The following is a 23628-nucleotide window of genomic DNA, read 5'->3' as shown; positions in this document are numbered from 1 at the left end:
AAGCTCCGCCTCCCGGATTTACGCCATTCTCCTGTCTCAGCCTCCTGAGTAGCTGGGACTACAGGCGCCCGCCACCTCGCCCGGCTAGTTTTTTGTATTTTTTAGTAGAGACGGGGTTTCACTGTGTTAGCCAGGATGGTCTCGATCTCCTGACCTCGTGATCCGCCCGTCTCGGCCTCCCAAAGTGCTGGGATTACAGGCTTGAGCCACCGCGCCCGGCCGATAAATATTTGTTGAATAAAGGAATGAATCAATGAACTTGACCATTGATTGCCTCAGGAAGGTTGTGGCTGCAGGGTTCTCATCACAAGATATTGCTGCTTCCCCTGGTATTAATCAGTTGGGACGAGGGGAATCTCTGCCAGAGAGGGAGACCCAAATTCAATATTTAAAGGTAGGACAGATGATGCTCCAGCAGTCTCCTGCCCTCACTCAAGATGGCGACAAGGCAGCGTGCCCTTTCCGGTCACATGACCTGACACTCGCAGAAGGGCCCCTCCCCGCGCTTGCGTGCTATGCCAAGGCTGCAAGGCACTGAGGGGAGAGGCGCCGCCGTCAGCGCCGCCGCCAGCGCCGCCGCCAGCGCCGCCGCCAGCGCCGCCACCGCTGGGACCCGTTAGAGCGGAAGCGCCGCCGCCGCCGCCTTTGCTGTCCCCGGGCCTCTAGTTCCCGGCAGGTGGGAGGCGGGAGCCATGTCGAAACGGCTCCGGAGCAGCGAGGTGTGCGCTGACTGCAGCGGGCCGGGTGAGTCGCACCGGCCGGGCCCGCTCCCCTCTGCTTTCCTGGCCCGAACCCCTACCCCCGGGCCGCCCACTCAGGTCAGGCGGCATCCCGCGGTCAAGCGTCCGCAGCCCGCTACTAGGGTCTCAACGAAGAGGTCCCGGGGCGGCCTTGGGGCAGGACCTGTCCCGGGCCTGTCAGACCCTGGCGGGCAGGGGGCCGCCGCCCTCCCAGTACCTCGCGGCCCTCCCTTTCCTCTCGTTCCCTCTAGTTCCCTCCCGTTCCCTCCGCCCCAGGCCAGCTGGGGAGGTGACGGGGGCCAGGGCTGCTCCCCCAACAGGAAGGGGCTTGGGCAATACACAGGAAAGCCAATTACAGAAGTAAAATGCGAGCGTCCTCCCGGCTGCAGCCTCCAGAGGCTGCAGGTGTCACCTCCCACTAGACCCTCTCTCCGCCTGGGTGCCCTGCCCGGGGAGGATGACACTCCCTGAGTCTCGCCAGAGGGTCCCCGTAGATGACTTCCCCGCTCCTAACATCCGACAGCTACTCCGTCGGGGAGAATTGCCAGTAGATCGGGGTCTTCCAGACACAACCCGCACTTAGGAGGCAGTGCGTGTCTCAAGTCTGAGGATCTGAATGGCCTGGGTTCAAACTAGATTTTGCTTCTGGGTGACCTTGGGCTGGTGACTTCACTTGGTCACTTGGTTTGATTTCCTCATTTTTTTCGATGAGGATAATCCGGAGTATCACGCTCAGTGGTGAGGAGGATTCAATGAATACTCGTAGGATCATATCATCTAAGGTTTTTCTTTTTTGCGTTATGCTGTCTACAATAGAACACTTGCAGTCCCTTAAAGCTAGAATTGACGATCTAAATCATACGTTGATTACAACTGAAACAAACGCAAAATCACCAGCAATATAGGGGCATTGAAACGCTAAACCATTCCTTCATAATGATGCATAACTGTTCATACATAATATTCACATTTAGAGATCAAGCGTGTCTCAGCAATTGCAACTGAATTGTCAGGTCTCTGGATAGATTATTACATGCTGTTTTAGGTGCTTGGATGTATTGGCTTTGAGTTAATTCGAAGGTAACATGGCTTTCTTGGCACAATAGTGTCCGATAAACAATCTTAATCAAATCATTGAACACCACTGGCTTTGCAACTGTTCTGATCTTCAGCTTGTCATTTGGAAGTGAAGACTGTAAATAGAACTGTGATAACTCAAACCTCATGTGGTGGTTTTAATGGCTCGTACAGTGCAGGTGTTACCAGTTTCCTTTGAAGATAGGGAGGGGGGTATGGAGGATTTTAAAGGAGTTTAAAAAGAAGCGTTTTCTAAACCAAGTTAGTGTGAGTTATACAAACTCAGACTCCATCGTTTTCTCTAAAAATGTTATTTGTTCCACTTCCTTATTTTCTTGCCTATTTTCAGTCGAACTTTCTGTGATGTGTTTGATTCACATGTGTCTAGCTTCTAACTTCCTCTTGGAATGCATATTGTTTTGCTTCTTGATGGGGTACGGGGCAAAGCAAAATTGTTCCTCCATTGCCATCCTAAATATACTTTTGCAGCATTTTGTGCATTTCAGAACATTTTCTCTTCCATTGTATCGCTTTAGTTGTTGTCTCATACGCCTAATCTGCAGAGACTTGAGTCACTTCCTTCCTGTTTTGAATGTAAGTAGGCTACCTTGAAATATTCTGTGAAATTGAGCAGCCTGGAATTTGTGCTGCCTTTTCTGCAAAACCCTACTGAGAGAATTACCTGTAGGGTTAGGGACCCCTTTGAGATTCTGATGAATGCTAAGGCCTTCTCCCTAAAATGCACGTGGACGAATTTACCTAAGATTTGTCTAGGGGAGTCATGGACATTTTTGAAGTTCATTTGTGGTGTCCCTGGAGCCCAGGCATAAAGCCTCCAGATGAACTTAAAGGGTTTTACCCAATCTCATTCATACAAACTTTTTATTTTACTAAGTTATCATTCTAATATTCTTTCCATGGGATTCTGATCCAGGATGCTAAAGTGGTTAGTTGAATACTTGTCTTAATTAATATGTGTTAAATACTTGCTAAAAAAAGAATAGTGCAAATCCTCTGAATGATAAGTGAAAACCAAAGGTATGCTTCAAAACAGTCTCTTTTTTTTTTTTTGGTCATTAGTGACAGTACTATACCGCAGGAAGCAGTGTTGTTATGCATCTTTGTAGAGCTCCTTCATCTGGACATTTCCAATCTCTGCTTTTTAGGATGATATAGTAAGAGTGACAGTTATAATAAATTGAATTATTTTGATTCTGTTTTATGCAAACATTTAACCATGATCACTTCTTAAATATTCTACTTTTTTTTGTGTTTGTTTGTTTTTTTAATGAATCTGGTTCGTTTCAAATACATCACACTCTGAGTTCAATTACTTGACAACTCCATGGAGATTTTCAGTACAGTAGTATAGTGGTCACATGAAATGTTCAATGTTTTAAATATTTCCCATCAAAAACTTTTTCCAGTGATCGTGAATTTCACATCTAGAAAATATCTGAATTACTGAGAAAATAATTTAGAAAAGATATAACAGCTAACGTTACTACTTTACTATGTGTGAGGTACCTCACTTATTCTCTATATCCTCACTATCCTGAGATATGTTATTATTCTCATTTGAGCCATGGTGAAAACACTCAAAGAAGTAGCTTGTCTGAGATCACTGTGCAAGAAGTGGCAGAGTTGGGGTTCAAACCCTGAATTGCTTGTCTCTAGAGCCAACCCTCTTAACCACCATAGTCACTGGCTCCCAGGATTTGTCTTTGATTGAAAGCCCATAACTTTTCATTATATGGTTTGAATGGGTTTGAATAAACTTAAAAAATGGTAAAGATGGTGTACATGCATTTTAGAGATTTTTGTGGACATTGAAGAATTTTTAAATGTAACCCTTTGACTAGGCAGCTTAAGTGGCACCTATTGTCACCCCATTGTGAGTCTGATGAAATGTAGGTCTCTCTTTGAGGTTTCAAAGTATTCAGTTTACTTACCCAGATCCATCCTGCTTGCCAAGTATGAAATTATCCCTTGTTTCCAAGGACATCTAATGAAGCTCTATGATTTTAAAGGGAAGAAAGTATTATACACACACTAAAAATATTACTCATTTTTATTTTACATCTTTGCCTCTGTGAAGCTGCTGTTATTGCAACTTCTTTTTTTTTCAGATCAGTTGCAGGATTAGACTTGGTAGTTTATGTAAAACAAGTAATTGGCTGGGCACGGTGGCTCACACCTGTAATCCCAGCACTTTGGGAGGCCGAGACGAGTGGATCACCTGAGGTCAGGAGTTTGAGACCAGCCTGGCCAACATGGTGAAACCTCGTCTGTACTAAAAATAACAAAAATTAGCTGAGCTGGTGGCACATGCGTGTAATTCCAGCTACTCGGGAGGCTGAGGCAGGAGAATCGTTTGAACCCTGGAGGCAGAAGTTGCAGTGAGCCGAGATTGCGCCACTGCACTCCATCCTACGGGACAGAGTGAGACTGTCTCAAAAAAAAAAAAAAAAATTTGACGGACATCATAGAACATTTCCTAATGGAAGAGGCCAGGTTTCCCTGTTCTCAGAACCATAGCAGCTGAGTGATTTTATGATTCTGTAACTCACAGCTTTCTGCTAAGCATATTGGCATCTTGATTCATAGCAGTGAATTAGGACAGCAGTCTACACCATTTACTGCAGAAAATGCTATCTGCATAATTCACTGTGAAAATATTATCTTGGCCGGGTGCAGTGGCTCACGCCTGTAATCTCAGCACTTTGGGAGGCCGAGGTGGGCAGATCACCTGACGTCAGGAGTTTGAGACCAACCTGACCAACACGATGAATCCCCGTCTCTGCTAAAAATACAAAAAATAGCCGAGCATGGCGGTGCATGCCTGTAATCCCAGCTACTTGGGAGGCTGAGGCAGGAGAATCGCTTGAACCTGGGAGAGAGAGGTTGCAGTGAGCCAAGATTGTGGCACTGTACTCCAGCCTGGGTGACAGAGTGAGACTCCATCTAAAAAAAAAAAAAAAAAAATTGTATTATCTTGGTTTTTATGGAGATGGATCCAAAATCATTCGTCAGTACCCTCTCAATTTGCTTTCTTAGCTTGAATGAAAGAGCATGCATCTGAAATGGTAGATCCACATTAGGGCTACAAACTGTGGCCCTGAACCAGAAAGAAGATAGCTGTTTACCCAAGGCTCCCACTGATGTTTTTAGTCTCAATTAGCATTGTACCTAATCAGCCAAGGTAGGTCATATCATCCAACAAGATAACCAGCTCGATGCGTTGATGAGCATACTAAAACAAAAATGTCTCATTTTTCTGACAAAGCAAACCTCAGTCATCTTTCGCCATCTGGCAGTATAGCAACCTGCTGGTATCCCTGCCACTGAGATTTCACTCTCTTTCCAGATCCTTCCTGGGCATCAGTAAATAGGGGAACGTTTATATGTGATGAGTGCTGCAGTGTCCATCGGAGTCTAGGGCGCCATATCTCCCAAGTGAGGCATCTGAAACACACACCATGGCCTCCAACATTGCTTCAGGTAAAGGATAAGAAGAATTCTCCTGATGGTAATTTACATTTGAGGGCTCATCGTGTTAACAACTAAAATTTCTCCTGGCGTACTTCTTCCATAAGACGAAACTGTTTCATAATTGAATAGAGATGGCATGCCCATCAATGCCACTTATAAATATTATCTGTATTGAATTCATCATTTAAGATTTTTCTTCCTATTTGACATAAATCTTGTCCAAACAGCTCAATTATAGGTACATAGATGGATAGTCATTAAAATGCCTTGGTAATGTTGCACTGTTGACTTTCTAGACTGTCACTAGAAAAAAAATTTTTTTTTTTTTGGGGACGGAGTCTCTGTCATCCAGGCTGGAGTGCAGTGGTGTGATCTCAGCTCACTGCAACCTCTGCCTCCAGGGTTCAAGCGATTCTCCTGCCTCAGCCTCCCGCATAGCTGGGATTACAGGCGCCCGCCATCATGCCCGGCTAATTTTTGTATTTTTAGTAGAGAAGGGATTTCACCATGTTGGCCAGGCTGGTCTCGAACTCCTGAACTCAAGTGATCTGCACTTCAACCTCTCAAAGTGCTGGGATTACAGGCATGAGCCACCGTGCGCAGCCAGTAGTCCATCTCTTCTATGCATGATAATGAATGTTTCTGAAAGCTACTGCCTGAGAAACTTTTCTTTAATGTACTTATTCCTGAGTACCTGCTAATATTTTTAGAACATGTTTTTCTGCTTTGATAGTGGCATGGGCTGGGATTCCTCAGAAACTTCTGAAACATTTTAAGTTTTCTTAAAGCTCTGTTACTAGTCAGAGAGACCAAATTAAATTAATATGTTTTGATTGCATGTAGAATACCCTGTTAAATGGGCTCTTTGTTTTATTTGGGGTCCAATGTCATGTCACCTTTACTTCTATTTTGGGGTATACATTCTTCAAGTTGTCTTGGAACTCAAGGTTAAATGTGTGTTTTGCCTTCATTTGTCTTGATTAGACATTTCTCTGAATCTCTGACAGCTGCACATATCCCTTAAACTTGCCTGTGTGAACCAAGGAGCCAAAACAAGTGGGTTTGGATCTCTGATGTGAAAATAACTACACTGCTGTAAAAAACAGATGGGGCTGTTTTAGGAGTCATGCCTTGAAATGAAATTTGGATATATGATTTATTACTAACTTTTGCTTAGAAGTTTCTAACAGCTCACGCTCATTTGAAAGGGGCTGTTTACTGCTCTCAGGTCTGTCTGTGTTTACAAAGCCAGATTGTATTGTAGAATCTCAGTAAAGTCCAGAGATGAGTAGTTTAGAATGCCAGAGTTGACCCTAAAGCAACAATTCCCCAAATGTGGAACCACCAGTGGTATTCAAGACAGATGTAGGTAATACATGGTTTTTTTAAATGGTTGCATTATTTTACTGTGTATAGGAAAGCTATAACTAGCACATCAAACTGTAGTTGTTTTTAAAAGTAAGTGGCTTTAAAGACAAATATTATGTGAATAATATAGACAGTACATGGGTCGTTAAGAATCTTGAAAATAGTGTTTAATTAGGTTTGGGAAGCCCTGCTCTAAGGTGTCAGAGTGCTTGTCTTTCATACTGTATAAGAACAGTTCGGTCACACTTCTTTAGGTATTTAAGTATCCTACTAGTCAAAGCTGAATCCTGCATACAGATTGATCATCTTTCTCATTCTCAAATCAGAAAACAGTGATATGAATGATATTCCTAACTTGAGTGTTTATAATAGGACTTTGTTTACCCTGTTCAGTCACTGATCCCCATTGAATATTTGTGAAAAGAAATTAAAGTCTTATGTTGTCTGCTTGGTTTTAGATGGTTGAGACCTTGTATAATAACGGTGCTAACTCTATATGGGAGCATTCTTTGCTGGACCCTGCATCTATTATGAGTGGAAGACGTAAAGCTAATCCACAGGATAAAGTACAGTGAGTGGAATGTTTATAAATACTTTTATTTCTTCATAACAAATGGGGCCCACTGAAAGGAGTGCAGCTATTTTTGGTCAGTCTCCACAAGGGCAGCAGAGGAGGGAGTTACCCTAGTCATACATCAGGCTCTTTGCTATTAGAAATGCAGAGTGGGGTGGGGCAGGACCATCTGTTTAGCATGGCCACCCGGCAGGAGTAAGCGGCTTCCTCAGTTGGAAACCATGGCTTGGAGTCTGTAAATGTAATCAGATTTAAACGTACTCAAATGAGAGGTGATCAGACCAGAAATCTAGGTTTGGGCACCCTTCTGCCTGTTGCCTCACCTGTAAGATGGGACTAAATGCTGCTTTCTCCCAAGGTTGCTATGTCAGTTCAGACAATTACACAGAGAAGACGGCTACTATAAAAAGCAGGCACTCTGCCGTCCCAGCCATTATAATGACTAATGTATGTTTTCAAACTTCAGGTCTTAAACCTTGCTGAAACTTACTTGAGCATTGTTCATTTTATTCTCAAGTGGGGGTTGTGGGTCACTTCCTCTTCTTTTTACAGTACAAAGAATGGGGATTGTTGTATCTGAACGAGTGAACTGTTTTCTTTTTTGTTTTTGAACCAGTCCCAATAAAGCGGAATTCATCAGAGCCAAGTATCAGATGTTAGCATTCGTCCATCGCTTGCCCTGCCGGGATGACGATAGTGTGACTGCCAAAGATCTTAGCAAGGTGGGTCACACCTTTTAAAATTCCTAAAAGAGCTGGCTAAGACAGCGTATTGTTTTATTTGAAAAAAAAAAAAAAGTTTGGTTGTGGGTTTTGTTTTTGGTTTTTGGTTTTTTTTTGGAGACGGAGTCTTGCTCTGTCACCCAGACTGGAGTGCAGTGGCACAATCTCGGCTCCCTGCAGCCTCTGTCTCCCAGATTCCAGCAATTCTCCTGCCTCAGCCTCCTGAGTAGCTGGGATTACAGGTGCATGCCACCATGCCTGGCTAAGTTTTGTATTTTTAGTAGAGACGGGGTTTTACCATGTTGGCCAGGCTGGTCTAGAACTCCTGAGCTCAGGTGATCTGCCTGCCTCAGCCTCCCAAAGTGTTGGGATTGCAGGTGTGAGCCACCGCACCCGGCCAGGGTTTTTTGGTGTTTTGTTTTGTTTTTGTTTTTTTGAGACAGGGTCTTGCTCTGTCGCCCAGGCTGGAGTGCAGTGGTGCAATCACGGTTCACTGCAGCCTTGACCATCTAGGCTCTAGCAGTCCTCCCACATCAGCCTCCCGAGTAGCTGGAACTACAGGCGCATTACCATGCCCAGCTAATATTTTTTATTTTTTGTAGAGACAGGTTCTTGCTGTGTTGCCCAGGCTGAAAAAAGTTTTTAAAGTAAGAAAAACAAAAACTAAGTTCTGCACATTAAGTAATGAATAGCTTTTTTTCCCAATTGGGTTCATCTTTAATCTGAATTCAAATGGCAGCCGTTCATGTAGTGGAGGCACAGGGCAAAGAGGAAAAGTAAGTCTCTAGAAGGCTATTTGTGTTTTTCCAATATGGCTTTTAAATTATATTTTGATAAGTTTTTTGTTTGTTTAACTTTGAAATAGGAACCATCTCAGAGTTGTTTCTAGAAGGGACTAGAAAGTTTATAGGACAATTGTTTCTTTTTAATAAGGACTAGAAAAAGTACTAAAGGAAGGGGACTTACTTCTTCAGGTTTCCAGGCTGAACAATGAGTATGATCTTCGGAAAGCAATGTGTGACTCACAAAGCTATAGTTCACAGAATGGTTTATCATACTTGTAAAACGAGTGAGGTGGTTTTCTTTATGTGGGCCTTCGCATGTTTTTGAGAGATGCTGTAAGAAGTGTGCATATTTATTTTCAAAGCACTGCCTTGGATAAATGCTTACTCACACAGAGCTTGAGGACTTACTATTCATAATTTTTTTTATTACTTTTTGGCCGGGTGCGATGGTTCACGCCTGTAATCCCAACATTTTGGGAGACTGAGACCGGCAGATCACTTGAGCTCAGGAGTTCGAGACCAGCCTGGGCAACATGGCGAAACCCCGTCTCTACAAAAAATAACAACAATTAGCCGGGTATGATGGCACGTGCCTGTAGTCCCAGCTACCCGGGAGCCTGAGGCGGGAGAATGACTTGAGCCCAGGAGGTGGAGGTTGCAGTGAGCTGAGATTATACCACGACACTCCAGCCTGGATGACAGAGCAAGACCCTGTTTCAAAAAAAGAAAACTTTTTCTGCATTTATTGAGATGATCATGTGGTTTTTGCTTTTGCTTCTATTTATGTGGCAAATTACATTTATTGATTTGTGTATGTTGAACCAGCCTTGAATCTCAGCAAAAAAGCCTACTTGATCATGGTAGATTAATTTTTTTTTTTTTTTTTTTTTGGAGACGGAGTGTTACCCTGTTGTCTGGTTTGAAGTACAATGGCGCGATCTCGGCTTACTGTAACCTCGGTCTCCCAAGTTCAAGTGATTCTCCTGCCTTGGCCTCCCAAGTAGCTGGGATTACAGGCGTGTGCCACCAGGCCTGGCTAATCTTTTGTTTGTTTTTTTTTTCTTTGAGACGGAGTCTTGCTCTGTCACCCAGGCTGGAGTGCAGTGGCGCAATCTTGGCTCATTGCAAGCTCTGCCTCCCGGGTTCCCGCCATTCTCCTGCCTCAGTCTCCCGAGTAGCTGGAACTACAGGCATCCGCCACCATGCCCAGCTAATTTTTTTGTATTTTTAGTAGAGACGGGGTTTCACCGTGTTAGCCAGGATGGTCTTGATCTCCTGACCTCATGATCCACCCGCCTTGGCCTCCCAAAGTGCTGGGATTACAGGCGTGAACCACCACACCTGGCCATTTTTTGTATCTTTAGTAGAGACGGGGTTTTGCCATGTTGGCCTGGCTGGTCTCAAACTCCTGACCTCGTGATCTGCCTGTCTCAGCTGCCCAAAGTGCTGGGACTACGGGCGTGAGCCACTGCGCCCAGCCATGGTGGATTAACTTTTGTTGTGCTGCTGGATTCGGTTTGCTAATATTTTATTGAGAGTTTTTTTTTAAAAAAATCTGTGTTCATCATGGATTTTGGCCTGAAGTTTTCCTTTTTTGTTGTGTCTCTGCCTGATTTTGGTATCAGGCTGATGTTGGCTTCACAGAATGAGTTAGGGAGGAGCCTCTCCTCTTTGATTGTTTGGAATAATTTCAGTAGGATGTTAGTTCTTCTTTGTATGTCTAGTAGAATTTGGCTGAGAATCTCTTGAACTGGGGAGACGAAGGTTGCAGTGAGCCGAGATCATGCCACGGCACTCCAGCTTGAATGACAGAGTCTCACTCTATTGCCCAGGCTAGTGTAGTGGCACAATCATGGCTGACTGCACCCTCAACCTCCCCAGGCTCAAATGATTCTCCCATCTCAGCCTCTCAAGTGGCTGGGATCACAGGCATGTGCCACCAAGCCTGACTAATTTGTGTGTGTGTGTGTGTTTTGTTTTTTGTCTTTTTGAGATGGAGTCTCACTGTGTCACCCAGGCTGGAGTGCAGTGGCACGATCTCGGCTCACTGCAATTTCCACCTCCTGGGTTTATTCTCCTTCCTCAGCATCCTGAGTAGCTTGGATTACAGGTGCCCGCCACCACACCTGGCTAATTTTTTTTTGTATTTTTAGTAGAGACAGGGTTTCGCCATGTTGGCCAGGCCGGTGTTGAACTCCTGACCTCAAGTGAACTACCCTCCTCAGCCTCCCAAAGTGCTGGGATTACAGGCATGAGCCACCACGCCTGGCCAATTTTTGTCTTTTTTTGAGAGATGGGGTTTCACCCTGTTGTCCAGACTGGTCTCAAATTCTTGGTCTTTTTTTTTTTTTTTTTTTTTTTTTTTGAGACGGAGTCTCGCTCTGCCGCCCAGGCTGGAGTGCAGTGGCCGGACCTCAGCTCACTGCAAGCTCCGCCTCCCGGGTTTACACCATTCTCCTGCCTCAGCCTCCCGAGTAGCTGGGACTACAGGCGCCCACCACCTCGCCCGGCTAGGTTTTTGTATTTTTTAGTAGAGATGGGGTTTCACTGTGTTAGCCAGGATGGTCTTGATCTCCTGACCTCGTGATCCGCCCATCTCGGCCTCCCAAAGTGCTGGGATTACAGGCTTGAGCCACCGCGCCCGGCCCAAATTCTTGGTCTTAAGCAGTCTGTCTGCCTTGGCCTCCCAAAGTGCTGGGATTACAGGTGTGAGCCACTGTATCCGGCCTTTCCCCCCCCCCCCCTTTTTTAATCCCCAGCAGAATCTGGCTGAAGAATTCAGAATTTGAAATTTTGCATAGAAATGCATATACTTGCTACTTCCATTGGTTAATAAGACTTGGTATGTGTTGGTTTTTTTTTTCTTACCATAGTTTTAAAAAATTAGGCACAGTGGCACATGCCTGTAATACTAGCTGCTTGGGAGGCTGAGGTGGAAGGGTTGCTTGAGCCGAGGAGTTCAGTCCTGCCTGGGCAACATAATGTGACCCTGTGTTTAAAAAACAAACAAACAAACATAACTATTTAAAAAATTAAACAAGACTTAGAAGAAATAGATGTTAGAGTAGATTTCTTAATTCCTGTGATAAGGGTTACTGCATCTTGGACAATTCTAGGTTAGATTTGAAAGGAAAGCAACTCATCTTCTGAATATATAAGAGCTTTTCTGCAGTAGTACAGAATTCGGTATATCACGAGCCTTTTCCTACCCTGAAATACTTTATAAAAGCATATTATACAGGCCAAGAATAATGTGGCAGAGAGGGTATTGTATAAGGCAGGATCCTGTAGCTTACACAGTATAGAATTTGAAGTCCTAAAGCCGTAATTATAGTAACAACTAATAGTAATAACCGTTATTATAGCATTTGTATTCTTTGAGCACTTTATTATATCACTAAATCCTTATCATAACCCTGTGAATAAGGCACAGTAGCTCATGCCTGTAATCCCAACACTTTGGGAGGCCAAGGTGGGAGAATTGCTTCAGCTCGTAAGTTTGAGACCAGCCTGGGCGACATAGTGAGACCTCATCTGTATTGAAAAATAAAAAATTAAGAGGGCGTGGTGGCCAGTGCCTGTAGTGCCAGCTATTTGGGAGGCTGAGGTAGAAGGATTGCTTGAGCCCAGCATACTGAGGCTGCAGTGAGCCATGATCACTCCACTGCACTCCAGCCTGGATGACAGAGCAAGCAAGACCCTTTCTAAAAAGAAAAATGCCACCTTTTATAAATTTTGGTTTTTTTTTTGGACAGGGTCTTGCTCTGTCGCCCAGTCTGGAGTGCAGTGGCATGATCACAGCTCCTTGCAGCCTCCACTGCCCAGGCTCAAGTGATCTTCCCATCTCAGCCTCCCTAGTAGCGGGGACTACAGGCGCACATGCCACCACACCCAACTAATTTTCATATTTTTTGTAGAGCCAGAGCCTTGCTATGTTTCCCAGGCTGGTCTCAAACCCCTGGGCTCAAGTGATCCTCCCACCTCAACCCCCCAAAATGCTGGGATTATAGGCATGAGCCACTGCATCTGGCCATTGTTGACATTTTTGAGATGAGGAAAGTGAGGTTCAGATTGCTTAAAGCTCTTTCTCCAGCCCACACAGTTTGAAGTGGGTATAGTTTGAAATTCAGGTCTGTCAGACATCAGAACCATGCAGTCAAGTTTTCACACAGTCCTACCTCTCACTCAGGTTCTGGTTGTGCCGCTTCTTAGACAAGTCATGCATTTGGGCAAATCAGCCTTCACAGCCCTAGTTTCCTTATCAGTAAAGTGGCCTGACCCCATCTTACAGCCCAGGGACGGTTGTGACTGGCAAAGGAGAGACTGGTCCATGCACTTTACTGAGACAAATAAAGATTATGTGTTACTAATGTAACATATATTAAAATGGTCTATCTACTGCTCTAGGACATCATTCTTTACACCTCTAACCATGATTCCTTTCTTGTTTCTGTGTTTTTCAGCAACTCCATTCAAGCGTGAGAACAGGGAATCTTGAAACCTGTTTGAGACTGTTGTCTTTAGGAGCACAAGCCAACTTCTTTCATCCTGTAAGAAAACATCAATTGCTTCAGGTATTGAAACTAAGTGAGTTGTGTTCATGTAGCTTTATTTAATGTGCTCTTTTGTCTACTTTTTGTTAATGATTCTTAGGAAAAAGGAAACACCCCACTCCATGTTGCGTCCAAAGCAGGGCAGATTTTACAGGCTGAATTATTAGCAGTATATGGAGCAGACCCAGGCACACAGGATTCTAGTGGGAAAACTCCCGTTGATTATGCAAGGTAAGAGACCTAGATTCTTGCAACTTCTCTCTGGAATTTTTTTGTTGGGTATGATTCCTTGTTAAGTAGCTAAGTTGTATATGTTAACATTTAACCCCTTTAAAGATTTACGTTACTTTATTTTACAGATGAAGACATTTCAAATGCATATAAGCTCAGCCTGGCAAAGTTGAGGAAGGCTAGAATCATGAACCAGTGTGTTAAACTTCCAGTCTTTTACTTGATCCTTTATAACACAGTGGTATTTGAGCTATAGGCAGATTCCAAATCAAGTATGAAGAATTATAGAATGCACTCTTCTGTTTTTTTTGAGACGGAGTCTCGCTCTGTCACCCAGGCTGGAGTGCAGTGGGGCTATCTCGGCTCACTGCAAGCTCCGCCTCCTGGGTTCATGCCATTCTCCTGCCTCAGCCTCCTGAGTAGCTAGGACTACAGGCGTCCACCACCACGCCTGGCTAATTTTTTTGTATTTTTAGTAGAGACGGTTTCACCATGTTAGCCAGGATGGTCTCCATCTCCTGACCTCGTGATCCACCCGTCTCAGCCTCCCAAAGTGCTGGGATTACAGGCGTAAGCCACCGCGCCCAGCCACACTCTTCTATTTTTTAATACTCTTAGTTATTGCTTGAACTTAAAAGCAAATCTATACATAGATATGTGATTAAACAAGTATAGTAAAATGTTAATTGTAAGGTTTGGGTAGTAGATATCTAAGTGCTCACTCTAGGCCGGGCGCGGTGGCTCACACCTGTAATCCCAGCACTTTGACGGTACAAGGCAGATGGGTTACTTGAGGCCAGAAGTTCGAGACCAGCCTGACCAACATGGTGAAACTCTGTCTCTACTAAAAATACAAAAAAAAAAAAAAAAAATTGGCTGGTCATGGTGGCAGACGCCTGTAATCCCGCTACCTCGGAGGCTGAGGCAGGAGAATCACTTGAACCTGGGAGGCAGAGGTTGCCATGAGCCAAGATCACGCCACTGCACTCCAGCCTGGATAACAGGGCGAGACTGTCTCAAAAAAAAAAAAAAAAGTGCTCACTGTAAAATGCTTTAAATTTTTCTTTATTAATACAGTCCTTGAAAAATTATAGGTTAGTCTTGAATATCATTTAAATATTCAATTAAATTGAATATCAATTAAATGGCCAAAGATCAGTCATCTTTCCTTCTTTTTCCAAAGTACCTTTATTAACTGTGAAGCACAATGCTCTGCTCCACAGAGGATAAAATGGGCAAATAACAAAACTCTGCCTTCCCAAAATTTACTCTCTTGGAAAAGATGATTCATGAATGCCTGAAAGAGTTCAAGGAGGCAAGACCATGTGTGATTCATTGCCAAAATAGATAATTGGTCTTAAAAAGCATATATAGGGTTTCTTCATTTTGGTCCAAATCATTTAAGAAATTTCTTCAGTTGGTCTTGAAGAATGGGTTGGATTTGAATGTGTGAAGGAGGAGCTAAAGCATTCCAGGTAAGAGGAAAGGCAGGAGTCAAGATCAGGAGGCAGGGAGGGACAAAGCGTGTTCAGCACAGCAGGAGACCTGGCTGGAAAGAACAGAGTGGGTCTGGGAATAACAGCAGGAGTACAGTATTGCACGGTGCTTCATTATTTCACGCAGTGCTAAAAAAGAAAAGAGCTCAGCCAATTATGGTGTATCATCAATTGTAGAATATTTCCTTCAAAGATACTAAAAAATGACAGAATAAGATGTGACTCTCACAGATCAAAGCTGTGTGGTAGGTCGGAGGTTGTTGTGAGTGCCTTGAATGGTCAGGAGAGAAGCTGACTGAAACTGTCAGGTTGGTGCAAAAATAATTGCGGTTTTTGCCATTACTTTTAGGGACAAAAACCACAAAATATACCTGATCTTGGAAGAGAGCCCTGGGTAAATAATACTTATTATCATTTACCATGGGATTTTCACACTTGTACCTTGCATATAATAATCTCAATATAATTTGTTTGAATCCTTGTTACCAAAAGGATTCTAAGCAGCTTAAATATTTATTTCATGAATGTTGAAAGGTAAATTTAATATTTTCTGTTATGCAAATTGAAGATAAGGAGACAGAAGTAGCTACAGGCATGAGCTGTGCATTAGGTTGGCCTGTCTGTCACTGATTTGAAGTCTTTGAAGTGGTTACTAGACTGTCATCCAGAGTCAGACTGGCTGCATCGGCATCACCTAGGGGAAGGACTTTCTTCAACATACTGGGCCCTGGTCCCATCCTGTCCCCACTGATTCAGAATTTCCAAGGGTGGGGCCTGCACATGGTATATTCCTAGAAATGTGCTAGTTAATTTTTGAGAACCTCTACCCTAAACCATTGATTAATTTCATTTTTTTACCTCATTAAAGTAAGTCATTCTTTATCCTTCCCTCTCATAAGTCTTTGAATTTCTTATTAAGTATTCTATTTTGTGCCTTAATAAAGGAAAGGGGATAGTTCAGATGTGAAAACAGTTTATAAAAGTGGGACGCAAAGTAGACTTCAGAAATCTACCTCCCACGACAAGGTTGATTATTCTAAAAAGTCTTGTGTGATAAACTGCTCAGGTGTCTCTCTTTGTACTTCTCCATTTTAAAGCCGGTGAATAGTGAGTAATATAAATGGTACTTTGTTTTCTCTTGGTAGGCAAGGAGGGCACCATGAGCTGGCAGAGCGCCTTGTGGAAATACAGTATGAGCTGACGGACAGACTAGCCTTCTATCTCTGTGGCAGGAAACCAGGTGAGTGGACGGAGAATGACCGCTTCACATCTCCAGTCAGGAAGGTTCTAGAAAAACAAGTCGGGACACTTTTTTTTTATGACCTCCTCTACTTTAACATATCCCTGAGAAAGCTGTAAATATGGGTTCTAATTTGAAAGGATAACTACAGAATTGTCAGTTACATGTAAAAGATATAAAGTTGGACAAATCTTAGATTTTTCATTTTTAAAACTTCAGCTCTAGAGAAATAACTTATTTCAAGAATCAGATTGAATAATCAAAGCAAAATTGAATGGTTACCACAGTTCTTGAACTTGGTGGGAGTAAATGCAGGAGTAAAGCAATAACCTTTGTAGTTATTTGAAAAATTCTTCCTAAGGAATGGAAAAAAAGTCCAGAAGTAAACTTTGCCAAAGCCAAGTTAGCTATTTGGGATATGGAACAGGGGGTCAGCAAACCATGGTCTGTAACCCAAATCTAGCCAGCTACTTGTTTTATTAAATGAAGTTTTGTATTGCGCCACTGCACTTCAGCCTGGGTGACAGAGTAAGACTTGTCTAAATAAATAAATAAATAAATAAATAAAGCAAGCAAGCAAGCTTTTGCCGGGTGCAATGGGTCATGCCTGTAATCCTAGCACTTTGGGAGGCCGAGGCAGGAGGATTGCTTGAGCCCAGGAATTTGAGACCAGCCTGGGCAAGAGGGGTGAGTGAGACCCTGTCTCCACAAAATTTTTTAAAAAATTAGCCAGGCATGGTGGTACACGCCTGTAGTCCCAGCTACTTGGGAGGCTGGGACTTGAGCCCAGGAATTGAAGGTGGCAGTGATCTATGTTTGTGCCACTGCACTCCAGCCTGGGTGCAGTGACAAAGCAAGACCCCCATCTAAAAAATAAATGAATCAAGTTTTATTGCAAGAGAGCTATGCCCAATTATTTATACCTTATGTATGGCTGCTTTCACATAACAGCAGCAGAGCTGAATAGGTTAAGTCATTGCAACAGGCCACAAAGCCTAAAATATTTACTGTTTGGCCCTTTAGAGAAAATATTGGCCAATCCCTGATGTACAACCTTCACATACATGTATGCAGTGGTTCTCCATCCTGGTTGTACAATAGAGTTAAGAGCCTCTGGTGAAGTTTCAGTTCTGGGTGAGATGGAGTAAGCACACCCCACCGTGTCTCCTGCAAAATAGAATTAATAGACGTGGACCAAATGCTTGGAGTAGCTAGCTAAAGACTCTGAAAAGTAAATCCTAGTTGGTGAATTAGGGAACTCAAAGTGCCATCAGCTGGTGGTGAGTGTCCTCTTTGTCTTACTTCTGATAGGACTTCAATAACAGCCTGAAACCTGGAAGTACATAATGAGTGCAAAAAAGCCTTTTTCTGCCAGGTGCAGTGGCTCACACCTGTAATCCCAGCACTTTGGGAGGCTGAGGTGGGCGGATCACGAGGTCAGGAGATCAAGACCATGCTGGCCAACATGGTGAAACCCTTCTCTACTAAAAACACAAAAAAATTAGCTGGATGTGGTGGCAGGCGCCTGTAATCCCAGCTACTTGGGAGGCTGAGGCAAGAGAATTGCTTGAACCCGGGAGGCAGAGGTTGCAGTGAGCCAAGATTGCGCCACTGCATTCCACCCTGGGCAACAGAATGAGACTCCATCTCAAAAAACAAAAAAGCCTTTTTCTGGTTAAAGAGCAGGAAATGGGACTCCTACAGGACAGAGAGGAAGGGGATTCCCCTGGGGGTTTTTCCTCCTCCTCCTCCCTTTTTCTGATCTGTCCCATCCAGACCCTAGGCAAGCCTGTGGCTGCAATAGCAGCAGCAGCAGTGGCAGTACAGGTTCCTAAATCTCTGAGCAAGAGGATGAGGGGGGATCCTGATTGCTTTTCTTTTTCTCTCTATTCTCTCACCATCTGCCCAGGAGGCAGAACCTCACCTGGTCAGTTGCCTGCTAAGACAAAAATATTAACATTTTTGCATAAAGTTTAAAGAAGACCCAGAGTCTCATAACATTCACAGTGTCCAGGATACCATCCATAATGACTTGACATATGAGTAATTCTCATGTACTTGCAAGGGTAGGCGGTCAACAGATGCCAACCCCAAGATGACACAAATGTTGGAGTTATCAAAGATTTTAAAGCAGCTAGTAAGACCATGCTATAAGAAGTAAGAGCAAACATTCCTGAAACAAACAGGAATATAGAAAGTGTCATCAGAGAAATAGAAGATACAGAAGAGAACCAAATAGGAATATTAGAACTGAAAAATACAAACACTAAAAATTTAAAACTCACTGGATGGGCTTAATAGAAGACTAGAGATGACAAAGAAAGTCAATGAATTGAAAACAGATCACTAGAAATTATCTGGTTTAAGCAACAGAGAGAAAAAAAGAGTAGGAAGAAAAAACTGAACAGTCTCAGGGGCCTGTGGGAAAATACTAGAATGTCTGACATTTATGTCATTGGATTCCCAATAAGAGATGAGAAAGAGTGGTGTGTGCAGAAAAAGTATTTGAAGAAATATTGGCAAAAAAAGTCCTCTAATTTTAGGGCAGGTTCAGTGGCTCACACCTGTAATCCCAGCACTTTGGGAGGCCGAAGTGGGCGGATCATTTGAGGTTGGGAGTTCGAGACCAGCCTGGCCAGCATGACAAAACCCCATCTCTACTAAAAATACAGAAATTAGCCAGGCATGTTGGTGTGCACCTGTAATCCCAGCTACTCGGGTGGCTGAGGCACAAGAATCACTTGAACCTGGAAGGTAGAGGTTGCAGTGAGTCCAGAGTCCAGATGGTGCCACTGTACTCCAGCCTGGGCAACAGAGTGAGACTCTATCTTAAAAAAAAAAAAAAAAAAAAAAAAAAAAAAAATCTGAATTTGGTGAAAGACGTAAACTTACAGATTCAAGAAGCTTAGAAAATTCCAGAGAAGATAAACTCAAATCCACACTTGAGACACATCAGAATCAAACTGCTGAAAACTAAAGTTGAAGAAAACATCTTGAAAGCAGCCAGGAGAAAGTAACACATAACATATATAGAAAAACAATGATTTGAATGATTATGGATTTCTTATCAGAAACCATGGAGATGAGAAGGAAATGAAATAATACTTTGGTTTTGTTTGTTTGTTTGTTTGAGATGGAGTCTCTCTCTGTCGCCCAGGCGGGAGGGCAGTGGTGCAATCTCGGCTCACTGCAACCTCTGCCTCCCAGGTTCAAGCAATTCTCCTGCCTCAGCCTCCTGAGTAGCTGGGATTACAAGTGCCCGCCACCACGGCTGACTAATTTTTGCATATTTAGTAGAGAATGGGGTTTCACCATGTTGGCCAGATTGGTCTCGAACTCCTGACCTCATGATCCGCCCACCTCAGCCTCCCAAAGGGCTGGAACTGCAGGCATGAGCCACCGCACCCGGCCAGAATAATACTTTTTAAATTATTGTTATTTTGAGACAGGATCTCACTCCATCCCCTAGGCTACAGTGCAGTGGCGTGATCTCAACTCACTGAAACCTCAACCTCTTGAGCTCAAGTGATCCTCCCACCTCAGCATCCACAGTAGCTCAGACTACAGGTGTGCGCCACTGTGCCCAGATAATTTTTGTATTTTTTGTAGAGATGGGGTTTCACTATGTTGCCTAGCCTGGTCTTGAATTCCTGAGCTCAAGTAATCCGCCCACCTTAGCCTCCCAATGTGATAGGATTACAGGCGTGAGACACTGATCCTTTTATTATTATTTTTTTTTTTTCCTCATCTTCTTTTTGATGGTAGAAACAATACTTTTAAAGTGCTAAAAGAAAAGAGCTGTCAACCCAGAATTCCATATCCAATGAAAATAACCTTTGGAATGAAGGCAAAATAAGGATATTCTAACAGGGAAAAAAAAATAAGAGAATTATTATTTACTTTAACAGAAATGCTAGAGAAAGTTCTTTGAGTGGAAGAGAAATGATGCCAGAGGGAATCTTGGAACTTTAGGAATGAAAGAAAAACAACAGAAATGTTAAAGATCTGGCAGAGTAAGACCCTGTCTCAAGAAACAAACAAAAAGTTGAAATTGTCATACGTATCTTAAAGCTATAACGTTGTCAGCCAGTCTCAATAGTTCAAGCCTGTAATCCCAGCACTTTGGTAGGCCGAGGCAGGCGGATCACCTGAGGTCAGGAGTTTGAGACCAGCCTGACCAACATGGTGAAACCCTGTCTCTAGTAAAAATACAAAAATGAGCTAGGCATGGTGGCATGTGCCTGTAAATCCAGCTACTCAGGAGGCTGAGGCAGGAGAATCACTTGAACCTAGGAGGCAAAGGTTACAGTGAGCCAAGATCGTGCCACTGCACTCCCACCTGGGCGACAGGGAGACTCTGTCTCAAAAAAAAAAAAAATTGTCTAGTGGGGTTTTCAGCATATATCAGTGTAATACATTTGACAACTATAACATAAAAGGGGGTAGGGTAAAAGAAATAGAATGGTAAGATTTCTGCCTTCTGAAAATGTAAAATAGGATTTCTAAGTAGACTGAAAAGTTAGGTGTGTGTACGTGTGTGTGTGTGTATGTGTGTGTGTGTGTGTGTGTATGTATGTGTGTGTATATATAGAGAGAGTAAGTTCTACCACAACCACTAAAAGAAGACTACAGGCCTGGCATGGTGGCTCACGCCTGTAATCCTAGCACTTTGGGAGGCTGAAGTGGGCAGATCATGAGGTCAAGAGATCAAGACCATCCTGGCCAACATGGTGAAACCCTGTCTCTACTAAAAATACAAAAATTAGCTGAGCGTGGTGGTGTGCACCTGTAGTCCCAGCTACTTGGGAGGCCGAGGCAGGAGAATCGCTTGAACCTGGGAGGCGGAGGTTGCAGTGAGCCAAGATCATGCCACTGCACTCCAGTCTGGGTGATAGAGCGAGACTCCATCTCAAAAAAAAAAAAGACTACAAAGATATGTGATCAAAAACGCTAGAGGTAAATGAAAATTGAGTATTAAACATTACTCAAATCATCAAAAGATATTTTGATTCAAAATATTCAAAAGAGAGGAGGGGGGAGAACGAAAAACTAAGGACCAAACAGAAAATAAATAGTAACATCACAGACTTAAATCCATACATATCAATAATTACATTAAATGTTAATGACCCAAAAACATCGATAAAAAGCAGAGATTGTCAGAATGGATTAAAAAACAAAAGGGGCTGAGAGCAGTGGCTCACACCTGTAATCCCAACAATTTAGGGAGCCTGAAGCAATTCTCCTAATCATTTGAGCATAGGAGTTTAAGACCAGCCTGAGCAACAGAGCAAGATCCCTTCACTACAAAAAATTTTATACAAAGCAGCCAGGCATGGTGGTGCATGCCTGTAGTCTCAGCTACTCAAGAGAGGGTGAGGTGGGAGGATCACTTGAGCTCAGGAAATCAAGGCTGCAGTGAGCGCTGATCATGCCACTGCCCTCCAGCCTGGGCAACAGAGCAAGACTCTGCCTCAAGGAACAAACAAAAAACTATAAGGCCTAATATATACTGTCTATAAGAAACCCACTTTAAATATAATAATATAAGTAATAAGTTAAAAGCCAAAAGTATAAAAAGATGTACCATGCAAAGGCCCAGGAAAAGAAAGTGGCTATATTAATACCAGACAAAGTAGACTTCAGAGGAAGGAATATTAGCAGGGATAGAGAGGGACATATGATAAATGAATCAGTTCATCAAGAAGGCATAACAGTTTTAAATGTGTACACATCCATCAACAGACCTTCAAAATACATGAAACAAACTTCGATAACACTAAAAGGAGAGAAGGTCAAATCTACAATTATTGTTGGAGACTCTACAGTCATCTTTTAGTAATAGAACTAGTAGATAGGAAATCAGTAAGGATATAGAACTAAACCAGACCAAAACCCAACTAGATCTAGTTGATGTTTATGGACTCTTCTACCCGACAACATTAGAGTACACATTCTTTTCAAGTACATATTGAACATTCACCCAGATGGACCATATCCTGGGTCATAAGACAAACCTTAGCAAATCTAAAAGAATTAAAATTCTATAAAGTATATTTTCAGACCATAATAGTATTAAGCTACAAATAGGTAATACAAATAAAACTGAAGAATACCCAAGTGCTTGGAAGTTGAACAACGTGCTTCTTTTTTCTTCCCCCCCCCACCGAAATAGAGCCTCACGCTGTTGCCCAGGCTGGAGTGCAGTGGCGCGATCTCGGCTCACTGCAACCTCTGCCTCCTGGGTTCGAGCGATTCTCCTGTCTAAGCCTCCCTAGTAGCTGGGATTACAGGCGTGTGCCACCACACCCAGCTAATTTTTGTATTTTTAGTAGAGATAGGGTTTCACCATGTTGACCAGGCTGGTCTCAAACTCCTGACCTCAGGTGATCCACCCACCCCAGCCTCCCACAGTGCTGAGATTACAGGTGTGAGCCACCGTGCCCAGCCCTGAACAACACACTTCTAACTAATCCATGGGTCTAAGAGGAAGTCTCAAGGGAAATAATATTTTCAACTGAATGAAAATGAAAATGCAGCATATCAGAATTTCTGGGATGCAGCCAAAGCAATGCTTAGAGGAAGTTTATAGTATTAAATTCTTACCTTAGAAAAGAAGAAAGGTCTCAAATTATTCTTACTATTTTTTGAGATGGTGTCTTGCTCTGTCAAGACTGGAGTGCAGTGGTGCCATCTTGGCTCACTGCAACCTCCCCCTCCCGGGTTCAAGTGATTCTCCTGCCTCAGCCTCCTGAGGAGCTGGGATTACAGGCATGCAGCACCGTGCCTGGCAGATTTTTGTGTTTTTAGTAGAGATGGAGTTTCATTATGTTGGCCAGGCTGGTCTGTAACTCCCCACCTCGAATGATCTGCCTGCCTCAGCCTCCCAAAGTGCTGGGATTATAGGCGTGAGCCACTGCACCTGACCTCAAATTATTCATCTAAGCTCCTCCCTAAGAAACTTAAAAAAAAAAAAAAGAGCAAAATAAACCTGAACCAAACAGAAGGCAGCAAATAGTAAAGAGCAGAAATCAATGAAACTGAAAGAAGGAAACAGTAGAGAAAAATCAATGAAACCAAAAATTGGTTTTTCAGAAGGATTAGTAAACATAAATGTCTGGCAATACTGACAAAAAGGAGAGAATACAGATGGAGTTGTCACTATAAACCCCACAGACATTAAAGGATAATTTTAAAAAAATACAAACCAGACCGGGCGTGATGGCTCATGCCTGTAATCCCAGCACTTTGGGAGACTGAGGCAGGTGGATCACTGAGGTCAGGAGTTTGAGACCAACCTGGCCAACATGGTGAAACTCCATCTCTACTAAAACTATAAAAATTAGCTGG

At 43.2% G+C, this 23628-nt stretch overlaps 1 protein-coding gene across 14 annotated transcripts in view; it reads left to right on the top strand.

The window, feature by feature from the left end:
• Positions 1–233: 233 nt before the first annotated feature.
• Positions 234–23628, top strand: part of GIT2 (GIT ArfGAP 2) — a 66204-nt gene continuing 42809 nt past the window's right edge. For 10 of the 14 annotated variants that reach the window (XM_037996552.2, XM_008004656.3, XM_073021087.1 and 7 more), the window contains exons 1-7: positions 553–744; positions 5185–5318; positions 7136–7248; positions 7868–7973; positions 13222–13308; positions 13412–13542; positions 16184–16278. In XM_037996552.2, the coding sequence (XP_037852480.1) occupies positions 693–744; positions 5185–5318; positions 7136–7248; positions 7868–7973; positions 13222–13308; positions 13412–13542; positions 16184–16278 (718 nt within the window). In that variant the 5' untranslated portion in view covers positions 553–692. Of the gene's footprint in view, positions 395–552; positions 745–5184; positions 5319–7135; positions 7249–7867; positions 7974–13221; positions 13309–13411; positions 13543–16183; positions 16279–23628 lie in introns of those variants that run through there. The other 4 variants (XM_073021088.1, XM_008004672.3, XM_073021083.1 and 1 more) reach the window with 3 other exon arrangements.

Source organism: Chlorocebus sabaeus, chromosome 11 (assembly GCF_047675955.1).
Source record: "Chlorocebus sabaeus isolate Y175 chromosome 11, mChlSab1.0.hap1, whole genome shotgun sequence".
Lineage (NCBI taxonomy): Eukaryota > Metazoa > Chordata > Mammalia > Primates > Cercopithecidae > Chlorocebus > Chlorocebus sabaeus.
Note: the sequence above shows the minus strand (reverse complement) of the source record. Positions and strands in the feature narration are given on the sequence as shown.